The 11621-nt window shown below is 42.0% G+C and overlaps 1 protein-coding gene across 1 annotated transcript in view; it reads left to right on the top strand.

Moving 5' to 3' along the window:
• Positions 1–835: 835 nt before the first annotated feature.
• Positions 836–11621, top strand: part of MCM4 (minichromosome maintenance complex component 4) — a 44634-nt gene continuing 33848 nt past the window's right edge. The window contains exons 1-2 of the mRNA XM_075826263.1: positions 836–943; positions 9177–9250. Of these exons, the coding sequence (XP_075682378.1) occupies positions 9181–9250 (70 nt within the window). The 5' untranslated portion in view covers positions 836–943; positions 9177–9180. The remainder of the gene's footprint in view (positions 944–9176; positions 9251–11621) is intronic.

Raw genomic sequence — 11621 nt, 5'->3', positions numbered from 1 at the left:
ACACGGAAAACGCGCCAAAAAAAACCTTCCATTGATTTCAATGGGAGGCCGTAGGCGTTTTTTCCCACGAGCTCGTTGGAAAAAGCGACACGCCCTATCTTTTTGGCGTTTACGTCTCCGGCCTCTCATTGACATCAATGGGAGGCAGAGAAAGCGTATTTCGAGTTTTTGCTTGTGGCGGTCAATGGGCGCGAGCGAAAAAATCGCGGATAACGGCGTGCAGGCAAATCAAAATCTGGCTCAAAATTCCAAACGGAATTTTGAGGCAGAATTTTCTGCCTGCAAAAAACTGTGTGAACATGGCCTAAAAAAACGGAGCTGATTTATCCAGGCAGAATTTTCTGCCTGCAAAAAACTCCCGTGTGAATATACCCTAAAGTATCACTGAGGAAAGTGTCTGGTTAGTCATTTCGCGGCTCGCTGATGTATAATATATGTTTTAAATAAGAAAATAAAAATATATATCTCGTAACTTTTCAAATGAAGTAAATATGGATCAGCCTTCACAATGACACCGGAACTGGCAGGCGCTCACATTTCCTGCCCACTACCGTGGCCAGCAGATACAGCTTTGTTGTCAGCAGAAGTCTGATGTCGCGGTGACTGTACCATTAAGTGAAATAAAGGATACGTGCTATTTGACATATTTTCATTGAAACGTTATGGAAATGATTGACTATTTATATTTCAATAAACGTATTATTACAATCCCATTGCTGCTCACCATTCCGTGTTTTTGTGCTAGAATTTTTCTAAAAGTTTAAGTAATAACCCCCTGCTAGTATGGAACATTCCATCCAGTTAGTGTACGTAGATGAAAATCCCCGCGAAAATTGTCACGTGACGTTCCGATTGGCGCGAATTCTTCTGGCGGGAGTAAGATCTTTAGGGGGAGAACAACGTGAGAGACTTCTAACTGCTGCTAGCGCTCCCGGGTCCACAGGTCAGTGTCTGGGGAGGGAGATATATTTGTTAGCAGTCCGTATGCAATAGTGTCTAATATCAGAATTTACATTAAGAAACGTTGGAGTCGGCTTATGTGTCTTCTTGCTCCACATCTATAAATCCCAGCAGTTGGCATCGCTAGTTTTAGTTCAGTAATTATGTAATAGTCTTACCATGGAAGTGTACATAGCAAAGCGCTTTTTTATGTGTGGTATTCGAGCAGACTCACTCCTAGTTATAGTTACGTCCCCTTGTTCTCTATGGTATTCCCATGTAACTACTGTAAGACTCTCAATATATGGATGAGTAGATAGGATTGCACTGTACTCTAGGAGACCTGAATTAAAGCCGGGCTCCAGTAGTGCACAAAAATAGAATATTTTTTTTTTTTGTCTGTTAGTACTGTTCTATAAAAAGCACTTGCAGTAGTTAGTTTACACAGTAACCCAATGCGATTTCCATCTTCTAACCCCTTCCAGACATTTGTTGTATGGATACGTCATGGAAAGCCAGTGCTTCCTGCAATTTTCCGTATTCATACGACAAATGGATGACACGGGCTCAGAAGCGGAGTCGGTGCCACCATCCCTGGATGTAAGCTGTATGTTACAGCTGACACCCTGCTGTCATGACGGGGACCGAAGTTCGCTCCGATCCCTGCCATTGACCCCTTAAATGCAGCGATCAAATGCGATCGCTGCATTTTAGGTGTCTTCAGCTAAAACTCCCCAAGGTGCAGAGTGTGTACCAAAACGGGGATAAGAAAGGTCACCGTCTATCAGTGCGACACTGTGCAGAAAGGATTGCTTCACAGGGTAACACACCTTATTCTACTGTGTTTTTGTTTTTTTAACCCAACTATTCTACCACCTGACTATGCCCCTGATGTATGCCCAGCTTACACCCACATCATAAACTGAAACATCTTAACTCCAAACAAATCTACTACCAAGCAAAATCCACGCTCCAAAGCCATATGGTGCTCCCTCCCTTCTGAGCCATACAGTGTGCTCAAACAGAAGTTTACTTCCACGTATATGGCACCACCATACTTGGGAGAACCCTTTTAACATTTTTTGGAATGTGTCTCCAGTGGCACACGCTGGGCACTACATATTTACCACTGAAATGGCATATGTAGGGAAAAATTGCAATATTTACTTTGCACCATCCGCAGCGCATTCACTTATGGAAAAGACCAATGTTCATTACACCCCTTAATAAATGCCTTGACAGGCGTAGTTTCCGAAATGGGGTCACTTCTCAGGGGTTTCTTTTATTTCACATCGAAGCCTCTGCAATTGTGAACCGATACTTTGTAAATTGCCAAATTAGGCATCCATTTTACATGGTACTCTTAAATTTCTGAGCCTGGTCGAATGTCCAGGCAGAAGATTAGGGCCACATGTAGGGCGTTTCTAAGGCCCCATGCACACGACCGTAAAAACTCCCGTAATTACGGGCCCATAGACTTCTATTGGCCATGGGTACCTCCCCGTATGCTTACGGGAAGGTGCCCGTGCTGTTGAAAAAGATAGAACATGTCCTATTTCAGGCCGTAATTACGGCACGAGCAGCCTATAGAAGTCTATGGGGCTCCCGTAATTACGGGTGACTACGTGTGTGCACCCGTAATTATGGGAGCTTTGCTAGGCGACGTCGGTAAATAGTCAATGTCCAGGGTGCTGAAAGAATTAAACGATCGGCAGTAACTGTTTCAGCACCCTGGACAGTGGCTACTAATCACAATATAGATAAAGCTGTAAAAAAAAAAAAAAAAAGACGTTCATACTTACCCAGAACTCCCTGTTTCTTCCTCCAGTCCGGCCTCCTGGGATGATGTTACAGCCCATGTGACCGCTGCAGCCAATCACTGGCTGCAGCAGTCACATGGACTGCCGTGTCATCCAGGGAGGTCGTGCTGAATGTGAAGAGAGGGACGCGTCACCAAGACAACGGCCGGGTAAGTATGAATTTCTTTAACTTTTGTTACAGAAAGGGCTGTCCCTTCTCTCTATCCTGCACTGATAGAGAGAAGGGCTGCCGATTAGTGCAGTGGTATTTTGCAGCCAAAAACGTGCCCGTAAATACGGGTCCGTAAATACTGGTGCAATACGGGTCGAAAACATGTGACCAAGGTCCCGTATTTACGGGTGGGCAAAAATACGGTCGTGTGCATGAGGCCTTAAACTGCGAAACACTGCATAATAAAGCTGGACACAACATACTGGCATATCCATGGAAAAATTGACATTTTCACTCTAACATAGAGTGCACACTAATTTCTGGAAGCCGCCTGTGGATTGTAACGTCCTAGAAAAATAAAAGGACGTTCAAAAAACAATGCCAATCTAAATTAGACATATGGAAAATGTTAATTAGCAACTATTTTGTATGGTATTACTATCTTTTTCTACAAGCAGATACATTTACATTTTGGTGTTTATCACAAATACTGAACGCATCGACTAAATTTTACCACCAACATAAAGTACAATGTGTCACGAGAAAACCATTCTGGAATGCTTTTACCTATCCAAGCGATTCTAAAGTTATTACCACATAAAATGACATGTCAGATTTGAAAAATAAGACTGTCAGGAAGGTCAAAAGTGGCTGTAGCAGGAAGGGGTTAAAATAGAATGTTCCTCCAAAACAACAGTGAAATTACAAACGTCACCCTACTTTTATTGCAATCTGATATTGGATGAAATTGCTATATGCTTCTCGCATGTTATTTTGCAGTGCAGTCTTGTACATCTTGGTGGAGCACAGTGCAAATGTTGGGAGCTTCCAGTCCCCTAGTGGGACAAACATTTTATGAAAGTTTAACCCCTTGGAGACAAAGCCAATCTTTTCAAATCTGACGTGTCCCTTTATGTGATAACTTTGGAATGGTTTGCCTGGGCCTGTACACATAAGCGTCGTGGATCCGTTCATTAGACCTTTCCGTCGGAAGGAACCCATGAACGGAAAGCCAAACAGACACCATAACTTCCGTTTGCATTACCATTGATTTCAATGGTAATGCTTGCGTTGCAAATGGTCTCCGTTCCGTAAGGTTTCTAGTTCTTTGGCGGAAACAATGGCATAGTCGACTGCACTATTTCCGCCAAAAAAAAAAACGGAAACTTTACACAACCGAGACCAACTGAAACCATTTGCAACGGAAGCTATGGTTTCCGTTTGGCTTTCCGTTCATGGATTCCCCTGATGGAAAGGTTCAACGGAAACCACAAACACAATCCCGACGCTGATGTGAATGCGGCCTTGTTCAAGCGATTTAAGAGTTTGTGACACATTGTACGTTGTTAGTGGAAAAATTTGGTCTAAATTGTGTTTATTTGTAGAAAACACCAACATTTTGAGAAAATTTGGAAACATTTTCATTATTCTAAATTGAAATGTATATGCTTGTAAGACTGACAGTAATACTACATAAAATAGTAACTCGTAAAGGCCTCCTGCACACGGCTGTAGCGGTGTGTACGGTCCGTGATTATGGCACAGACGGGCCATGGAGTGTCATCCGCAGCCACTGACTGCACACACAAGATATGCATTCATTTCAGTGAGCACGGACAGCCAATGCGAACCGAATCATGACATGTCCTATTATTTTTGCTCTCCGGGCAATGGCCCATAGGAAAGCAAGCATTTTATACTTTCTGCGATTGCGGGTCGTATGCAGCCACAAAACTGCTGTCGTGTGCATGACTCCTAACGTTTACCAGATGTCTACTTTTGAGTTGCCATTAGTTTTTGAGCATCTTTTTTTATTTTTCTAAGATGTTACAAGGCTTATGACTTTTATCATCAATTTCTCACATTTTCAAAGACCCAGAGGTACCAAAACGTTGGAAACCCCTGAAAAGTGACTCTATTTGGGTAACTATACCACTCGAGGAATTCATATAGCATTTTAACCCTATAGGTTTTTTTTTTTTTTTTTTTTCTGAATTCATTTGAATTGGGTGTGAAAATGAGAAAAAAAGGAGAAAAAGCTCCCTAATATTTGTAAGGGATTTTCTCCCTAGTATGGCAATACCCCATACGTTGTCGTAAACTACTGTTTGGAGACACGGCAGGGCTCATAATGGGAGGAGCAATATTTGGCCTGTAGATTTTGCTGGATTGGTGTTTGGGTGCCATGTTTCATTTGCAGAGCCCCTGATGTACCGGGGCAACTCCTAAGAAGATGCTCTATTTTGGAAACCTCATGGCATTCATTTAGGGGTGTAATGAGTGTGTTTCAGGTGTTTCAAAGATTTCATTAGAATTAGGCAGTAAAAATAAAAAAATTATGTTTTTCCAAAAATAGGTAGTTTTGGCTCAAGTTTTTTTTCCTTTTTGCATGAGGTAATAGGAGAAAAAACTCTGCAAAATGTAATATCTCCCTAGTATGACAATACCCTATATGTGGTCATAAACTGCTGTTTGGGCATGTAGCAGGGCTCAAAGGAAAGAGCACCAATTGGCTTTTGGAGCGCAGATATTGCTATTAAAGCGCCATGCCACATCTGTAAAGCCCTGAGGTACAAGAGTCCAGTGGAAACCCCATTGAAGTGACCCCATTTTAGAAACTACACCTCCTTTAAAGCATTTTTTAAAAGTGTGTAATGAGCATTTTGACAACTCATGCATATTTATTTTTTTTTAAATGGGAAATTAATGCACAGCGGATGGTGCAAAGCGAAAATTTTAATTTTTCCACAGATGTCATTTCAGTGCCCAATACGTTGTGCTAAGCCGGTGCCACTATAAAAAGACAGTTCTCAAACTATTATGCCGTATTTCCTGGCTTTAGACAACACCCTACATGTGGCCCTACTCTTTTTCCTGGACATACAACAGGGTTCAGGAGTGAAAAAACACTGCTCATTTGAGGTCATTTTCACGATTTCTGCAGCATTGGCCGACAATTGCAGGGCTCTGAGGTAGGATCGTAGGAGCCCTATGTATTTTACTATGTAATGTGGGGGTATATGTAAGCTGAGCAAAGTACATCAGGGCATAATAATGTGGAATTACAATGGGGTAAATAAATAATTATCCATAGATGTTTCGTCAGTGTCGCACTGATAAATGGTATCCAATCTTCTTCCCCTTTTGGAACACTGTGTTGTCATTTTCTGAGAGCCATAACGCTTTAATTTTTTTGTCGGCGGAGCTGTGTAACGGCAAATTGTTTTTTTTTTGCAGGACAATCTGTAGTTTTCATTCGTACTATTTTGGGGTACATGCGACTTTTTTTGTTTTTCCCTTTGTTTTTTATTTTTTTGTGAAGCAAGGTAACCAAGAAACAGCAATTCTGGTTTTTATATTTTTTTAATGGCTTTCACCAAGCACTACAAATAACATTAACTTTTATTCTGTGCGTCGATACAATTATGGTGATACCAAATGTATATCATTTTTGTTTTATAGCGTTTGCACAATAGTCACCTTTTTATTTATTACGGTGTTCACTGTTTGGGAAAAATTTTAGTTTTATAGTTTGGGTCGTTACGGACGCAGCAATACCAAATATGTAATTCACTGAAAGAAAGTGGAACAGATATACGTAAATGAAGATATCAATTTTGTAAGAGTTATATCTTAATTTACTTATATCCATTCCAATTATTTTCAGTGAATTATTTTTGACGCAGTGGATGCGTATTTATCCACTACTCAGTGATCAATGCCAAATATAGTTCTGAAGACTTTTTTTTTTTTTTTTAACAAAAAACGTATTATGGGCCAAAAGAGGCTTTTATTTTTAAACGTGAAACTCTTGTTTTTTGTTTTTGTTATACAACATTTCTATTAATTTTTTTTTTACATTTTTTTTTTTTTTTTTTGGCCCACTAGGGGACTTGAAGGCAGGGCCTTATATGCTTCTGTGCTTGGCAGACCAGGATTCAATTGTGAGGCCTCTGGTTGCCATACCAACCAAAGCACCTTGATGCTGTGGTTGCAATTTGCTGTGACATCCAAGGAGTTAACCGGCGGGGATCAGACCTCAGTCCGGTCCATGCCGTCACAGCAGAGCGTCAACTGTAATATATAACTGACACCCCTTGGTGATGGCGTGGGCTGCTTCTGAGCCTGCTCCATCATTGTCATGTACAGTTATGTGACAATGCGCTAACCCCTTGGTGGCAGCGACGTAACTGTACGTGAGATGTTGCCGAGTAACATATGTGCTGGTGCATATGCCAAGCGGATAATGCAAATGCAATGTGAATCCACCCGTAATTATATTTACCCCAAAATGATGCCAATGAAAACGACAACTTCTCCTGGAAAAAAAAATACAAACTCTTGGGAAAATTTCTCTTTTGGTAATGAAAAACAGAGCTCAGTCCTGAGGCCCAAAATAGAGCTTTTCTAAAAGGGGTGTTCCCAACTTTAACATTTATAACATATCCACACGATCTGCCATAAATAAATGTATGATAGATACACCTATATAGAAAACTTGGGCTGCCCGACCCCAAGGTTTTCACCTGTTGAGGCGGCTGCAGATGTGGATGTGCGATTAATGTCTAAATTGGAAATAACTCTAAGAGGTGAAATAGTAGCTACTTTATTTTGTCAGAATTATGCTTTCTAGCGACAATAAAACGCTCTAGCCTTGTATGAATCTATTGGTGGCACATACGCGTTTTCTGTTGGGGCCTCCTCTTATAATTCGGGCTTATTCAGACTAACGTATAATACGTCCGTGCAATGTACGTGATTTTCACGCGCCTCGCACGGACCTATGTTAGTCAATGGGGCTGTTCAGACAGTCGGTGATTTTTACGCAGCGTGTGTCCGCTGCGTAAAACTCGTTCATGTCCTATATTTGTGTGTGTTTTGCGCATCATGCACCCATTGTAGTCAATGGGTGCGTGAAAATCACGCGCAGCACACGGAAGCACTTCCGTGTGATTCGTGCAACAGCCGTAAAAACTATGAATGAAAACAGAAAAGCACCACATGCTTTTCTGTTTACAAACATACAAACAGTGTCATAATGAGGGCGGCTGTGCGAAAATCACACAGCCACGCATCATACGCTGCTGCCACACGGGATCTGTTATGTACATTTTGCGCGCGCAAACGCACACACTCGTGTGAATCCGGCCTTAGAGTGTATTTGCACATTGTGTTTTGCTGTGATTGCAATAAGGCCATGTTCACACAGGTTGGATTTGCCCTAGGCAAATCTGACGCTTACTGTAGGATCCATGGCAGAAATCTGAGGCTTATCTAGGATTTCTGCAGCGGAAGTGCAGTTTATTCTACTGGCTTTTCCTTGCGGATCATCTGCGGGAATAAGTGGCATGCTACTTATTTTGGTGGATTTTTTCTTTTCCCTGCGCAATCATTAGGGAAACCCCATTCACATGTATAGTGTATGGAATTTGGTGTAAAATACACCCCAAAAATAATCTAACACGTGTGAATAAAACACTATTCTTTAAAAAATACAAATTATGGTAATTTGATAAAAATAAATTTTATGTATAATCTTATGTCCTTGTTTACGTCTGGAGGCAGCAAACCTGCACATACCTAGTCTGGCTCTGAGCTGAGAAGTAGATACAATTGTATGCAGTCCAGGCAGTGATCTGTGAGCTAAACACATCAGCAGCTACATTTTGGCCTCATGCACACGACCGTAGCCATGTGCACGGCCATGATTTTCGGGTCGGCCGGCCACGGAGTGTCACCGCGCGCTACCTGCAAAATTTTCAATGTGCCCAGACCGCAGAACACGGCCGTAATAAGGCTTGCCCGTTCTTTCTGGGCTCCGGGGCCATGCACGGACCGTGGAAACTACGCTCGTGTGCATGTCGCCATAGGAATGAATGGGGCCGTAATTCTCCCATGGATTTTCGGGGGAAATGCGGCTGCAAAAGCACGTTCGTGTGCTTGGGGCCTAAGTAGTTTACTACAATGTACCAGTCAAGAGTTGAGGCTGTTTAGCTCAGAGGGTACAATTATATCCACTTCTCAGCTGAGAGCAGGTCTAGGTTGTTATATCCTCTATGCAAACAAGTGTTCTCACTCACTGAACAATATCTAGAAAATAGTAAGGAATTAAAACCCAAAGTATATTAGGGCGTTGTTTATCTTCTAGTTTATACAGCGATTAATTATATTTATATAAAGTGGAAAACCCCCTTCATTTCATCCTTGGAAATATGATAGTATGCTTCTATATTGTGTAAAAATCTTTTCATTTCTTTTTTTTCCAGCACCATGTCTTCCCCATCATCAACACCAAGCCGCAGAAGAAACAAACGTGGACGAGGCAGCAATCCTCCAACTCGTGAGTAATTACTTATTTTAGGATGTGTGCCTTTGATTTTCTGCTGTATTCTGATTCCACTATGTAGTATTTCACACAATGGGGTAGGTTTCAGTGTCTCGGTCTACGCTCTGGTTGAATGTAAAAACTCAGTGTGAGCAATGCCTGCAAAACACTTAATTTTTTGCACAGCTTATAAGTTTCTAATGCTATTGCATTTTTATAAAATATATAAACTTTATGGTATACTGAGCAGTGGTTGGACACCCACTGATCCGAACACCAGATTCACTGTAAAGAAGTTGTCACGCCTTGATCACTCTCAATTAAAAGCTATGTACACCTTTTGAAAACGTCTTTTTCCAGTATATCCCTCATGACAGCACCACAGGAGGTTGCCCTATTGACCTCTATAGGGACAGGAAGACAGAGGTTAAAAGGCCCTTCCCACCACCCACTTGCCAGTGTTCTTCCTGTCCATACAGGGTCAGGAGCAGAGCGAGATCGCTCTTGGAGAATTCAAGCAGGGGGTGAGATCGGGGAGTCCACGTACTTTCCCTTCTCCCTATGTGCCTAGGCTAAATACTTCTCTAAAGAGAGGTCCCTTAGCTCCTCAACCGAAGCGCCTACCTTAGGAATCCTAGGCTGGATTCCGGTAGCGTGCTGGTTTGGGATTCCCAAGTCCAGGCTTCAGCTGAGGGGCTGCGAGATCCACAGTTTTGGAGCGCCTGAAGTATCCTAGTTAGCGGCCGTGTAGCCGGAAGTGACGAGTCGCCGCGGCTGCATCTCATGGAGTAGCCGCATCACCAGAGATGACGCCGGGCTACTTCCGGTCCGTGGCCATCTTGGAAGGCGGGAAATTCAAAAAACACCTGCATATAAAGGGACCCGCACAGGTATGTGTTAGAGCTAATACCTCTAACATGGATTTATATATACAGCCTTAGCACATATATCTTTTGACTTGGATATTGTATTATTTGCTTGTTGAGGTGATGGAACTACCTCGTTCTGATGGAATTCCAGATATGTCCCAGGGTCATGTGAGTCTCCCCCTTGGGGTAAGGGTTTCGAACTCCGTATGTAAGTAAACCTCGCTCTATCTGCCTTTGTTTTCTCTAGGATAAAGATTCCTCTCTGAGACAAACAGACACTAAAAAGAAAATTAAAAAATGTGCGACTTATGGGAAAAAAATTGATAGAACCGCATAAGAAACAGTTGTCAGGATTGTATCACAAAACTACTGAAAGAACCGCCTACGTCTAGGTCTGAACTGAGGGCTATTATTCGTGAGGAAGTGAGTCAGTCAGTAGCCTCCCTCGCCCCTCCTCAAGAAACTCCGTCACACACCTGACAGAAGTAGAACAAAAATGGTGCCCACCCACCGTCTGAGGGGTCTGACTCTGAGCAGGAATGTTATTTATCGGAGGGTGAATTAGGAGGAGAGCAACTCTTACCGTCAACCCCATCCACACAGGAGAATTTTTTTTACTTTTCTTCTGATATGTCTGATACCTTAATCCTTGCAATACGGGAGACCATGGATATCCCAGAAGAAAACCAACCCCATTTCATCCAGTATGAAATGTTTGGGGACCTGACGGAAAGAAAAACAAATATATTTTCCCGGTGAATGAAAATCTCAGAAAAATGGTAACAGCAGAATGGGAGGGTTCTGAAAAACGACACTTCATTTTAAGAGAATTCAAAAGCAAACTTCTCTTTGATCCAGAAAACACGAAAACTTGGGATGAGATCCCAAAGATTGATGTCCCGGTAACTAGGTTTGCTAAAAACAATGCAATCCCCTTAGAAGAATCCTCTCAGTTAAAGGTCCCCATGGACCGGAAAGCAGACTGACTGCTGAAAATAACAAGCGAATCCTCATCCGCTTTCATTTCCACAAATATTGCTGCCATGTCTGTAGCAAGATCGATGTTTATTTGGTAAAACCAACTGGAGGCCCATTTAATGATGAAAACGTCAAGAGAAGATATATTAGAATCTCTACCCTTACTAAAAATGGCAACGGGATTCTTGGTAGACTCATCAGCCGAATCCATTAGATTTGCTGCCAGGAATGGGGCTCTGTCAAATGCTGCTAGGAGAGCATTGTGGCTCAAGATGTGGTCTATTAACAAAGTACCAATCAAGAGATCTCCATCAATTCCTTCTTGGACATTCAGAAACTTCTACAATTAAAAGCGATTACTCCGGTACCCCACAACGAAAGATTCAAGGGCCACTACTCAAAAATCTTCTTGGTCAAAAAACCAAATGGTTCGTACAAGACTATCAACCTGAAAATATTGAGCAAATAGGTGAAAAATCGCAGGTTCAAAATGGAGTCTATCAGATCGACTCCTCTAATACAGAAAGAAGCATCAATGT

This window comes from Rhinoderma darwinii, chromosome 5 (genome assembly GCF_050947455.1).
Source record: "Rhinoderma darwinii isolate aRhiDar2 chromosome 5, aRhiDar2.hap1, whole genome shotgun sequence".
In the NCBI taxonomy this organism is placed as follows: Eukaryota; Metazoa; Chordata; class Amphibia; order Anura; family Rhinodermatidae; genus Rhinoderma; species Rhinoderma darwinii.
The sequence above is the reverse complement of the archived record's forward strand: the minus strand, read 5'-3'. Positions and strand labels throughout refer to the sequence as shown.